We start from the raw sequence: 14,375 nt of genomic DNA on the forward strand, positions 1-14,375 counted from the left end.
TGCACTGGGACTGACGGATGGCAGTTGCAGTTTTTTATGCACGCATTGCAAATACAGTATGTTCAATATGTGGCAAAAAATAAAATCTCATAGAAAGCACTATGAGTTAGTTTAAGTTTGTTGAGAAGGGAGATGCACAGAGAAGAAATATTCTTTCCCTGCCAGGAACAATCCAGAAGAGCAAACCTTTTAATTCAGTAGCTAATGGTTTATAATGACCATAGTGAATGTCAACTGGATGGTGCTTAAAACAAGTTTACTTTTGTAGATTGAAGGACAGAAGTGGAGTTTGTGACTTCCAGAAGACTTTCATGTGTTCATAAAACAGTGTTTTTACTTTCACCAGGTCTTCAGCCTTGCAGTGTTTAATGTGCGTGTGCTGGAGCAGTTGTATTGCAGCCTGTTTGATTTCTGATTTCTGACACAAAAGATTCAACATCATTTTGGCTTCTGCATGCTATTCATGCTGATCACTGTGGCACAGTTTGTACTGGTATTTATTTATGTGAAGTGGTGCTTCAGTTATTGGTTCTTGAGAGATACAAACAGGTTCAGTGACAAGGCCATGGTTATTTTGCTCTGAATCTTTTAAGTGTTCAGAAGCAGCTTGTGTCAGCTGAGAATTTATCTGCCAAGTGACAAAAAACAGCTTCTAACATTTGATGCAGTTGACTGTAAATGAGTTGCAGTGCTAAAGTCAAAATCCTAATGGATTGCATTGATCCTGTATTTCAGGATCCAGCTCCTCCACACACCCTCTCTTTAAAGAGTATACATAGAGCGTTACAACCTGAGCAACAAGCATGGGAAAACATGGATGCATCCGAACAGTTGGCCTGTTGAGGAAGGCTAATCTCTTCAATCCCAACATCTGCAGAGAAAAGTGTTATTTAATGACATCTTATATTTGTTTTCTGCAAATGGTTTTTATGATGCAGCCTGCTCCAAACCATTCTGGGCTCTGTAGATGTGTGAGATAGGCTCCTGATGGGTCGGTTACCTTGTCCGATTCCCAGCCCAGCAATTTTGGAACAGTAGTGTGGAAACAAGTCACGTGCAGAATACGTTGTGAGATCTGAAAAAGGCTTCTGTAATGGAAAGATAAGCCTTGATCCATTCTCTTGATCCTCAAGCAGTTGCCCTCATTTGGTGAGCTCTTTGAGCTAACCCTGTTTCCTGTTGTTCTGTATCTGGGTCACTGGAAGAGTATGTGTTTAGGAGGAATGCATGAGGTAGGCACACCAGATTACATCATCCTCAGAGCTTGTCAGGCCATGACTGCTTTCTAGCTCACAATGAATCTTGTTCATGGAAATCCAGATAATTTGGTTGTTATTTTTGTCCAGATAATGCTCACAGAGAAGGGTGAAGGTTCTTGAAACCTTTTCTCTTAAGCGTTTATCAGATTTGTACTAGGTAGCGTCAGGGGGAGGTAGGTCAGAACACTCAAATCATCTTTAATTCATGAAGGTAGCTATTTAGGGCACTTCTGAAGTGTCAGTTGCTTGTGGTAGGAGTGGAGTATGTTGCTTCTTACGTAGCTGACACCATAAGGCTTGCCTTTTCATTTACATATTAAAGTTCTGGGTACAACAAATATACAGATCTAGGTAACATATTTGTTGGCCAGAGGAAAGATATTCCCACGCCATCACATGTAGATTTTAACATGTAACATACAGTTACACAGAAACAGCAGCGTGCAAACCCCATGTAGTTTGTTCATGTGCTGTGGGTAACATCAAAACTCTTAGGGATTTGATTGGGTGGGTGGAAAACCTCCATCTGCCATTGAAGTGCTTTCATCTTTCTGTGCCTGTGTCACATCATGCCACTGAAGTAGTCCTGTTTCCAACAGATTGCAAAGTAAAAATCAAAATGGAGGAGAGAAAAGTAAAACAGATGGTATGAACTAAACACAGTTCTTTAATTCTTATAAAGAACTGCTGTGAAGGTTTTAATGATAACATGTATTAGTTGTACATACCTCCTTTTGCTTGTACTGTGAGAGGATAATGAAATCACTATAATTCCATTTTTACTTTTTTTTTTGTCAAATCTCTCATGTAAATCTTCTTGATACATGGAACATGAACCCTCTGAAAGAAAGTAATCAACCTCAATAGCAGAGAGTTTGGCACAGTGACTTGTTACCCATATGACTGCTGTTCTCCAAGAGTTGAGCATTCTACACATTCATCAGGTTGAATCTACGCTGAGTCAAGCATATCCTCATTTTCAAGAGACTGTTTTCTCTTTTGGTGTACAGGTTGCCCTACCAGGCATGAGTTAATGTGGATTTTTCAGGGCATATATTGTATTAATAATACCATGGAAACTCTGACCCAAGTAGATGTTGTGTCAGATTTGTGTCATCTGGAAGTGAAGGGGAAAAGAACTGTTGCTGCAGAAGGGAAATTGCTGAAGTACAAGTATGGCAAGTTTTTCACGTGATTGCACGCCTGTGGAATTCTGGAGCCATTTGGTGTTTCCTTCTGTGTTCGTTTCTCGTTGTCCATGTTCTGGCTTGTTCCCCAGGTTCCATGATGCTGTGACCTGGTTCTCAGGACAGGGGTGGGAGGCCCCAGGGCAGGCAGGGTTTCTGGTGCTTCTTTTCCTTCTCTATGTTGCACAATTCCAATAAGGGCAGAAACAAGCCCGTGTGCCATTGGCATTCGCATAGCACTGGTGCCGTTACTGCTGTTGTTAAGCAATGGTGCTTAAAGGAGAGTATCATTTTGTTGGGAAGAGTGTTCTAAGCGGGGCCTTGCTGGTGACTTGGCCTGTCAGGAGCTATTGGTGAGAGCTGCTGATGTGTTTTGAAAGTACCAGTGTTTATTGTCAAGTAACGATGACCAGAGACTTTGCACATCAGGTATTTGAGGTGTTTCAGTGTTAGCACATACCATTTACATCCCCAGCAAGATCCCAGCTACTTGCTCAGACAGGACACAGTAAGAGTACACACCACACTGTGCTTTAAGTGATTAATTAAGACATAGTAATGTTATTAAATTGAAGCTAAATGAGGTTTGTTTTGAAATTGAGAGATGTTAAGATCAATAGGCAGTGGACCTACTGACAAGCTGAATACCTAGGAGCGCTGGTGTCACCATCCATGTAGTGTCTCTTCATCTCACCTCTTCCTATAGAAAAACCTAGTTCTTAGTGCAGCAAGCACAGAAGTATACCTCTGTTTAATTCACCTAGCTTTCAAACATAATTTTTTAGGTTGATATAATTAATGTGGGGGGGTGAGGGTATAATTAAGTGTATTTGCAGCCCTGATGCTTTGCACAGATGACTGCATTAAAATATCAGAAGTCTTTTTAAGACCTGTTTTACCACTGAAATAATCCCTTCCCCAATTAGACACTATATGATTACAGTACTATGTCATTTAATTCCCCTTTGTTCCTTCTCTCCTTTGCTAACATGCTCTGTAACGAAGTACCTTATTATAAAGCTACTTCTGTTGTTTCTCTGTATTACATTCACTCAAACATCTAACTTCATTCCAGATGTTAGAAACAAAGAGTCAAGAATCATTTTTATCTTGTTCTGTTTTACCAGGAATTAGTTTGTATGCTTGAGTTGGACGAAACTGGGACATTAAAATGCTTATAAAAATGGCTATGAATATTAACGCTAGCTTGCTGTCTATGAATGGGTAGTAGTAATCAGTTATAATTACTAATCTCTTAATTGTTAGGAATTCAGTAAGATTAAAGCAACATTTCTAAAATATGTGGTGTTTTTAAACTTTCTTAATGTGTATTTGTGTGGTGTGAGTTTGGCCTTGGGTTTTCCCAGGGAAGGGGACTAATACTTCAAGGTGGTATCCCATAATGAAAATATCGAGTGGGCATTATTGTCCTCATTTCTAATCAGAAAACACGTTACAGTAGAGACCATATAGATTAATGTGACCTTAACCGTAAGTTTGACTTGGATATTAGAGCACAGGTGCTAAGCCTAAAGGGAAAAGAGTTTGGTGGCACACTTACTAAAGATGTTTCCCAACCTGTCATCTTTTTTGATGCTTTTACTGTTCTTCGTGCTTCAAAATCATTATTGATTTTTTTTTCTTCTATTCTCTTTCAGAAAGATGAAGTGTACCTCAACTTGGTGCTGGACTATGTTCCTGAAACAGTATACAGAGTTGCCAGACATTATAGTCGGGCCAAACAGACACTCCCTATGATTTATGTCAAGGTAGGTAACTAATAGCTGTGGTTAGATGAAGAAGTATATTATAGGAACAAACTCTCTGGATACCTCTTTTCTCACATAATTAGTTTTCTGAAGTTTTTAGAAGTACGTGTGTCTTGAGGCAAGGAGAAAAAAAGATTAGAATGTTTATTTGTTAGGGTGAAGGAAGAGTAGATGCAAGAGGCTTAAGTTTCAGCACTTGATTTCTCGCTTTACAGAAATCTCGGAATGGCTGGGGGGAGGGTTAGGAAGTGGCGTGTGTTTTGTTTTCATACAGCTTAGAGACTGACACCAGCTAGATTCCCAGCTTCAGCTTTCAGAGATGATGATGACACAATAGTACGAAGGTCAAGAATTCAAAGAGAATGTCGGGAAAAATGATATTCTCTTATGTGTTTTCTTCTTTGCCTGATATGTAAGTACAAGCTCCTGTCCTCTGTTGAAGGAATGAAAGGTGTGCTTTTGTCCCCTTCCCTACATTTGGAGCTCATTGGCATTACCACTTGTGTTGAAGAGTGGGGCAAGATGTTTTTATGCACATTTTAGCCTCAAAACCTCACTTTAGTTGTGTGTATCTTTTATTGTCCTTTGTAAAGTGGTTAAAGATGAATAAAACTTCTTTTGCCCAGTATGGAATCCATCTGGGTCTCGTAATTCTATTTCATGTGTTGTGGTGACCACAATTTGCATGCTAATGAATGGTTATAGAATCATAGAGTATCTTGATTGGAAAAGATTGAGTCTAGTGTTGTTAATTTGAATTTAACTTGTTAACATGGCATGCAGGTAACATAAAATTGAAATTAGCAATAAATGTTGATTTGTATTGATTTCTTCAGGCTCATCTTTAAATATCTTTAAGTATGTAATACTTGACATGAGGGTGGGCTGATAAGTAACTTTTAATTTGATTGAAAAAAATGAATGTTGCGAAAAGTAAATATTCCAATAACAAAGGGTTGTACCATAACCCTGTATTCAGCAACTGTAAATAAAGTGCCTTGGCAATGGCCAGCACTGTTCCCTGTTTTTAAGAAAGCACAGAATCTTATCGTTCAGCAGTAAGAATTTCTACTGCAAAGTAACTCCTGTTCTTGGCCCATTGGTGGAACAGTATGTCCTCAGGTTATAGGCGCCACAAAATTTGCTAGCTTAGCTTTTGATAAATTATTCATTTATTTTTGTTCTAATTGCTGTTCATTATGACGGCTTTGAAAAAATTGTCTGTAAGTATCCTTTGAGAGAGAATTCTTCTTCATCTGTTTCATCTTCTTAGATATTTGGGACTTCCCTTTCCATGTAGCCAGGAAGTCTGTTCTTACCTTGTTTTTCTGACAAGGCAAGACCTATTTCAGTTTTACATTTTAAAAGAGATCATGTGACTTTGATGGCATTAAAACTTTAGCTAAGGAAGATACCTTGGAAATTGCAAATGTCAGATCATACCCATTTGTTCACCTTTGATACGTAGGAAGGCAGAGAGTTCCTCTTTCCTGGGTAACAAATAAGCTGCTTATGAAACTGCAAGAATCTTCTCTAATTGTCTTTTTGTTAATTTTTATTAGCAACCTCTAACATTCTGTAATACATTTGTGGAAATTCTGGGTTTGTCCTTTTGAGATGGAAGGCATGCTTCATGAACCCTGCATGCATTGACTTGACTCTTCAACTTAGAGCAATCTTCCAAATTATTTTGCAATACACTTGCACAATAAGTACTTGACATGTCTAGAACAGACAATTCAGAAAATGTTTGTTTGCTTTTCTTTGTGCAGATTTCTGGTTTTGAAAAACATTGAGCCAGTAGTCAGACAATTCTTCTCTTGCTAGTATCTTTCCTGCCAAACAAAAAAAGAGACAAAGGGGGAGTGTAAATACAAAGATAGGGATGAAAGTGAAGCAAACATGACTTGATACCAATGTCTAGCGATTGCACCTGGTTTTACAGACCACTACACTGATGTGTGGAGAATGTGTTTAGGAAAATGGGAAGGTGCAACTCCAGTGCAATTTCCAGCCTATAGGCTGATTTCACATCATTGGAATGATTTCAGAAACCCTGGGGGACACAAGAAAACTATGCAATAACCTGTCTGCCTGTTGTCAACTTTAAGCCTGGGTTTTCCCCTTGTCTTAATGACTGTGTATGCTGTACAGCCCTAATTACGTCCAGCAGTTCCTTCTTCCTTGCAGCCAAATCTGTGGACAGCCCTGCCTTACCCTGTCATTTTGCCATGGCAAGTTCTCGATTTGCTGTATTTTTCATTGCTAAAAAGTTGGCCAGCCTTGGAAGGGAGAACTGAGCAAACTCTCTGTTAGCAGACTTGTTTGCCTTGCCTCATATAAAATTGTCTTCAGCTGACTTCTCTTTTTGCCTGGAGGTTTGAAATTAAAAAGAGGCTGCCCCTTCACCGGGAAAAGCTGGGAGATTCATTCAAGAGACAGGCTGAAACACTACCATATTTCTTGGACAGCATTTCATTCACTGTTAATAACTTCCTTGACTGAAGGATTTTTTTCACTTTTTTAATAACCTGGAACATCTCATTTCTGTGAAGAGGCTGATTTATAAAGTAAATGGAAACTTTATCTTCTGTATGTTTTCTGTGACTACCACCATTGTTTGCTCTGTGGTTATTTATAAATGTTGGAAAGCTGGCACAATTACTTCTTTGGAATTGTGCTTATTTTCAAAAGGACAACCAGAACCTCATGTAGTTATGTGACAAAGAGGGAGGAAAAGATATGCCAGTTTCTGGGCTTTCCCTGTCTCCACAGGACTGAGATAAACTGAGCAGGGTCTTTTTTTTTTTTAAGTAGTACTGTTTTTTTACTCTAATAATAGTTCTGTGTTAATTGAGTTGTTTAGCCTGTTTTGGCTGGGAAAGCATACCTTACGCAATATTTCTGTGTTCCAGTTGTACATGTATCAGCTGTTCCGGAGTTTAGCCTATATCCATTCCTTTGGGATCTGCCACCGGGATATAAAACCACAAAACCTCTTGCTGGACCCTGATACAGCTGTCCTTAAACTCTGCGACTTCGGAAGGTAAGCTTGTCTACGGCCTGAAGCCTGGAGAGTGAGAACCGTTGATTTCAAAACAAATCTAGCGACATTTTGGAAAAGAACTCTCGGTGATCCTCAGAAGTTTATTGTTTGTAGTTTTAATAGAGAAATTAACGTTAGAGTTTTTTCTTTTTAAAATGAGCTTGTATGAAAAAAGGAAAAGGACCTGGAGAGGGATGTCAGGTAGGAGGGAAGTTAAATTCAAGCCTGTTATTTGTGCAGATATTCAAAAAAAATAAAGTAAATATTGCGTAGGGAAAATACTGTGCCATAGGGAAATGACACTGAGTAGTAGCGTAAAATGTGTGGAAGAAAAGACAGGCAGAGTGGCATAGTAACCTGAAAAGTCTAATGCTACCCTTTAGTAGTCTATTTGTGTTGGTCTGCCAATTCATCTAATATTCCAAATACTGTAGAGGATCAAGTTCAGCAGAAGCAATTCTGATTGCAGATAGTGGACATCTGTATCCTACTTTCCAGTGGTATATTTTTTCCAGTTCTGTTTAAGTGATTCACTTGAACAAGTGAGTCCAACCTTCATCTAGAGAGTAAAACTGATACAGAAGTTGTAGATATCCACGCTGAGAAAGAAAACCGATTTCTTCCTGGAAAAGTTCAGTCTTTAGATTGTGCTGTAACTTTGCAGACTGAAATAGTCAGGTCATACGTGTGAGAGGTCACCAAAGTTTCTGTTGCTAAATTTGCTTGCCTGTAGTGAGTGGGAATGTCAGATGGTGATTACTCAAGCAGTGCATCGTCACACCTCGTGGTCTGGGAATCTCCTTCCCAGCTCTACCTCACGAGCATTGGAGCTAAATAAGAATCACACATAAACTTGAAGTAACAATGCATAAACAGGTGGTACCTCTCTTTGTTAGAAATTTGAATTGTTAATTGTAGTTTCTGCACAAGAAAGCTGTAGGCAAAACTGAGACTTTTTAAAACCATCTAATTGGGTGGTGGGAGCTCTTCCTTCTCTCAAAGGATCAGTGTTGGATAAAGGATCAGTGTTGGATTTGACTGGGGTTTGTTGCCACTTAGTGGAATATATCATACTTCTGAAAGAGCAGATTGGTCTTCCACATCCTTTCTATCAAATGAATCATATTAATTAAGAAAGAAATATAATGTAGACTCGTGTTCCAAAAGTAACGTGCTGTTGTGTTTCTAAAGGTACTTGGGCTTGTGGTTGTGGCAGAACTGTATGTTGGATCCTTTGTGGCAGTGTAAATGAAGCCTTCATGTTAACCTTGGACTAATAAGATGTGCCTACTCCAGCAAACTTGTTTTTACCTTTGTCTTTGTGCCCACTTAGCCTCATAATGCACTCCCTTAAACAGGAAAAAGCCAGAATATTCTGATGAAAGCTCCAAAAAAAAAAAAGCAATAATAGAAAGTACTCTGTTCTGATGAGTACCCAGGGCTTTTGAACCTTGGAAGGTAGCTACGTTCGACTGAGCTGTATTCTGTCATCTTCGACTTTGTACACAAGCTTTTGAATACAACAAACTTACACAGACAACGGCCAGCCCGTATCCTGACTCTGTTTATTCTCCAAATTGCAGTCAGATTTTCCTTTGCTGTGTCCACTGTAAGGTAGCTGCCTGATGGGCTGATTTCACAATAAGTCAAGCCTGTGCCTTGTGTCAGCTTAGAACACAGTACTTTAGCATTTAGGAATCGGGGTGGTAAAGAGTTCTAAAGCTTAATACCGCTCTGCATTAAAATATTGTGAAGCTTCTCATTACTAAAATATTATTGATTTGTTTCCATTTCAGTGCAAAACAGCTGGTTCGTGGAGAACCTAACGTCTCATACATCTGCTCTCGGTACTACAGGGCACCAGAGTTGATCTTTGGAGCCACCGATTATACCTCCAGTATAGGTATGTGTATGTATTTGTTGAAGTCTGTACCAGCTGCGTGGGTTTTTATTCTGTAGTTAGTTGTAAAGGCTTGCAAGAGGCAGAATTTTGTTGTAAATGAACAGATACCACTTCATAGCAAAGTGCACATTTTTTAGGGGGCTGTTGCAATTTCCGTACCATTTGAGATTTTGATGTCAATTATATAATAAAAGGATGTTTGTTTGTTTTTAGTTTGGGATGAAGTCTGCTACAAATAAAACATTTTCCAGCTCTCCAGCTAGTTTTGCTGTTTAGTTTAAAAGCAGGTACGAGAGAGATCAAATGAAGAAGTACTTTGATGACTTAACTATAAAGAAGGACTCTAAAAACATAAACTGTTACACTGTTTCTGATATGCTGTGATTTAGACCCAAATAATTGCATTGCTTGGTTGCTTGGCTCTTTGTGAAGTGTTTTTAGTGAGAGAAAGTGGAGGGTGATGTTTGGCTTTAAACTCTCTTGGCAGGTTTAACATAACATACATGGCAGTATCTCAGATTCTGCTCATTCTGTTAACTTTCGTTGCCCCTTAGTCATTAATTGTGAATGTGAAGAAGACTTTTTTTAATACTGGGCACACAGCTGCATCATGGAAATGTTAGGGAAGCAGGAGGTTTAGGCAGAGGACAGGAAATAGCCAGGTGTTCATACAGCAGTCACAGAAGGTTTCTCAAAGTGAACATCAATGAGTTACCTTGTTGTGGGTAATTTTGTCAGTTTTTTAGTCAAGGTACTCCCTGGGCTCTTTCTGAAGGCCGGTGCTAAGATTTTATCTTGCTTATGGTCTTGAGTAGTACAGGCTGGCTTTAATAGGTTCAAAAGGATATGGAGGTTGTGAACAAGTCTTGGAAAAATATGCTTATAACTTGTTGAAGTGTGTTTAAAGGTGGTAAGTTGAAACTAGTGTTAAAATCGTTGGCCATTTCATTTCATGTGTTCAGTTCTTTGAAAATAGAAATATTTCCGAATGCTTACTTCCTCTCATTGTTATTCTTTTCTCCCACTAGTTATTCTCCAGAATCATATTATAACAGCACTCATGTTGGTATAAAAAAGGGGCAGGACCAGAAGTCTGGGAAAAGTAATGGCGTAGTAAAGATAAACTTATATCTTCCCTGGTATGAAAAGATGCAGGACCAGAAGTCTGGAGAGAGTAATGGCACAGTAAAGATAAAGTGGCAGAGCTTCTCTAATGGTTAGCCAAGGCAAAAGTGGCAGCCTCAGCCCTCCTTTTGCTCTTGAGTACACCAGCTCCCACACTTTACTATTCAATGTGCTGATTCAGCCTCAGTTTGTCTAGAGACTTCATTTTGGCTAGGTTAGCTTTCTACAGTGTTGATGACTTGAATCAACATTACTGTGCAGCCTGATAAGCACCAGAGCACAGGTAAAAGCAAAGTGGCAGGAGCTCGTGAGTGAGGAAGGCAGCTGATCCCAGCTGACATCTTTTTGCCAGCTGAGAGCTAATAGATTGACTCAGCTGTGTTATCACAGTGCGTGGAGACAACTTGTTTCAGGGGATAACTACATAAAGCAAATATTTTAGGTCACCAGAAGAGACTGCTTTATAGATAAGTCTATGAAATGTTGCTGGCTCCAACTGTATAATGACTTTAATCCTGCCTTTTTTTTTGCCAAAACTTTATCAAATTGTTGTTTCAATTTTTGTTTTATTACCTGCCAGTCTCTAAAATAATTCTAATAAAAAATAAAGTGAGGAGTCTATTTTCCATTTGCCAAAGCCATCATGATTTTAAATCATTGTGGTTCAGTCTTTCTCATACACCCAAAAAACTCTATCACCTGAAAATCTTCTTCTAAACAAATCAACTGGGGTGAAATCTGCACAGAATAGCTTGAAAATGAAGTTTAGCAGATCTTTCTTTCCATTTCCTCCTTTAGCTTCCTTCAACGTAATCTTTGCATGTGGGAGCTGAGAAGTAATAAAATGCTTTTAGAAACTTTTTTTGCAGTTCCCAGGACTCTGAGATGTCTTTGCATCCTGGAAGTCACAACAGAAATGTAAACTGTCTTGTAATTTTGGGGATCTTCATTATTTTATCAAAGCACATGACTTAGAGAGATAGGTCTTCTGGAGTATAATTTTAAAAACTGGAGGTAGTGTTTGTACCTTTGTACTGGGTTGGTGACGTAGATACTTGTATGATAGCATCAGTGGCATCAAAATTTAATGCAGTTAATGCCTCAGTATGTGTCATCCTGCAGACCTGGAGCTATTATTAAAATAAAGAACTGGGAAATGACCTGTGCAGGCTTCTGAATAGTTGCTATTGACAGTTAGTTACTAAACCAGGCCTGTATCAGCATTCGTAACGCATACTTTTAAGGGATTTTTCAGTGGTAGGACACAAACATTCATGTCAGTTCAGCAGCTGCAGAACCTGGGGCTTCGTTCGCCTTTGACTATGAATTTTGTGGGTATGTCCGTGAGGCTGAGGATTACACGCAGTCTTGTTCCTGCAGCTAACTGGTAGGAGCAGCTGTTTTTATGCAAACAGAGCCCTTCCACTGCCCCTGGATGGAGTTTTAGCCGGAATTTCCTCCTTGTAGGACCGTGTGTGTGCTGCTGTCCCGGGGTACGCTGCCTGCATGCTGCTGGCTGCTCTCAAGTGCTTGTTGCCTGGCTGCTGCTGCCAGCTGAAAACGTGGGATTGCTGCCCACATTCCCCTCAAATGTCCTGAGACAAACATAGGCAGGCTCTGGATTAGGGCTGGATGCAGACATTTGTTACTACATGGTCCCGCTTTATAAAGAGAAGCACTGAAGTCAAGCTTTACCTGGAGAATGTGTGTTTTTTACTAGGTCAGGAGATGGGGAGAAAGAGTGCTTGTCAGAAAATGTGGTGCTTCTGGTAATGAGGGCGCACTGGTCTCCAGCACGTTCTCTCCATCATGGCGCTGGCAGGGGTTGAGAGCATTCCAGAGGCAACATTTATAGCTGCTGGCAGGGAAAGATCAATCTGTACGGCCGTATCACTGGCTTCTGCTGGGCTGTCCAAAAATAAGTGTCTCAAAGTTATTCATTCACTTTCCTAGCAAGTGCTAGAACTGAGGGTGAGAGAAGTTCATCTCCTTCAGAGCAGAATTTCCCCTGGAGGCACATGCAGCAAGACTGTCTCCAAATTTCTTGGGGAAGAACCATCATGCGGTGTATCCCAAACCTGCTGACGCGCAGTGAAAAGGATTTGCCTCTGTCTACGGCGGTGGCTCCCATTGCTGAAAATAAGCATGGATGTTAAAGTGCTGACCAGTTCTGTCACCTGTAATTGCAGTTTCATCTCTTCATTGCAGAAAAAGAGATAACCCGTGTTGATGACTTCCTAACCATTTCAGGTTTTAGCCCTATTCTACCTCATGTCAGCTGTGGAGCTGTGCTGAGCAGATGTGCAAGACTTGCACTGACATAGCACACATGCCCGTTTTCCCAGATTTTGTTCTCATTCTGACATTCGAAAAAGCATTCCAAAAAAAACTAGCAATGAAAAGCATTTTATGCTCTGGCATTTGGCAACTAGGAGCTGCTGATTTTACAACCTCCTGGGGCTACTGTTCCGACTGTTCATTTTTTCCCTGCTGGTTTGTACAGATGATTGACTTCCAGAGAAACAGTTTTGAGGTGGAAGAAATCCATCAAGGTGGATCAGAGAATGCTGGGGCAGAGCTGACTATAGGAGGAAAAAAGTGTAGGAGAGTGGATGTGCCCTAGAGAGTTTCAGATAGAGGAAAATTCTTAATTTCCACTGAATTGATGAGAGTGGCTAATATTTTTTTTTTTCTTCATGCCCTCTAAATAACAAGCTAGAGAATGTGGTGTATAGCACGGTGAACGGTGTGCTGCAATGATGGGAGCCAACTTCTCATCTTGGAACACTGAGTTTGAGATCGTAACAAAATATGTGGACAGAAATGGCATTAAAATGCTCAGGAAGTATTCATATGAGACAAAGTAATGCCCACCTCACATCTGTGAAGATCAGTAAAGGAATAGAAACTTATGTTAAGAAAGATTTTGTAGTATGTGATTTTCTGAGTGGTTAAATTACAGCTTCTAATGCTTGCAGAAGCTGGGTGCGTTGTCTGTCCGTGTTGTTTAGCCTATGTTCTACTGAAGGTATGAAGAAAGTGGCCTTGCTCACTTATACGTAAAATCAGAAACTTTAAGTCTTTCTTCCTACATTTCACCTCATCCCAACTAGTTTAGTGTAAGGATATAGTTCGTTAAATTCCATTCTTGTTTTCTGTTAATGCTCTCTCTTATTTTGCTTATTAACTAGTATAAATGTTGGAGTGATAGTCATATTTTGCCTTAATTAGATTGTATGTGTTAATAAGAATAGACCTCTCCTGCCATGGGAGCAGGTAGTTATGTTATATATTTACTCTGAAATATTATTCAACTGTAACTGTGACTGCACCAAGGCAGAAGATGGTCTGTTAAGAAACTAATGTTATCTACCTTACCTCTTGTCTTAAGTTAGGTATCATTAAATATAGCATTTGGTACATTTTTTGGAACATTTTTTGGAACATTTTTTACTTCGGGATTGTGAAAAATATTCCATTCAGATTTTGAAGTTAAATTCCAAAAGGACAGGCTCAAAGGAAGAAAATGTTGCGGAGTAAAATTTCCATCCTGTTACAGTTGGTGGCAAAAAAATTGCATTAAATTTCAACAGAGTCAAAATTTCCCGGTTTCTTCCTGAATTTATGTTACTCATCAGAGTTCTATAAACACCTAAGGAAAATTATTTTGTTGCCATCCCTCCTTCAAACTGCTAAAGTTGGCTGCAGATCTCTGGCTTTAAATGAGAATACTTAGAAGATTTTTTCATTTCCGTGAAGTGGGAATGTTGCCCAGGTCCAAACTTGGAAGAGAGTGAAATGATGCTCCTGGAAAAAGAGTTGTGCATTTCAGTGCATCTGTTGTACATGTTGATTAATTTAAAGTATTAGCAAGTAAAAGCAAGGAAAATGAAATAGGTTTGTAAGAAGGGGCTAAAACACCTGATCTTACAGACTTTCTTGCACAAGGAACAATGGATATGTTTCCAGTGGATTTGCTATGTCTGCTGGATTCCCCCATCACGAATACCATAAGCATTCTTCAGACTTCCCCGGCTGCTCCCTTGTGACCCGCATCCTTTTTATTCTTTCCCTATGCAGTGACCT

The 14,375-nt window shown here is 39.5% G+C and overlaps 1 protein-coding gene across 1 annotated transcript in view; it reads left to right on the forward strand.

Moving 5' to 3' along the window:
• GSK3B (glycogen synthase kinase 3 beta) overlaps positions 1–14,375 on the forward strand; it is a 139,913-nt gene that overhangs the window by 84,051 nt on the left and 41,487 nt on the right. Inside the window, exons 4-6 of the mRNA XM_021397548.1 lie at positions 4,105–4,215; positions 7,131–7,261; positions 9,058–9,164. Of these exons, the coding sequence (XP_021253223.1) occupies positions 4,105–4,215; positions 7,131–7,261; positions 9,058–9,164 (349 nt within the window). The remainder of the gene's footprint in view (positions 1–4,104; positions 4,216–7,130; positions 7,262–9,057; positions 9,165–14,375) is intronic.

Source organism: Numida meleagris, chromosome 1, assembly GCF_002078875.1.
Source record: "Numida meleagris isolate 19003 breed g44 Domestic line chromosome 1, NumMel1.0, whole genome shotgun sequence".
Classification (NCBI taxonomy): Eukaryota; Metazoa; Chordata; class Aves; order Galliformes; family Numididae; genus Numida; species Numida meleagris.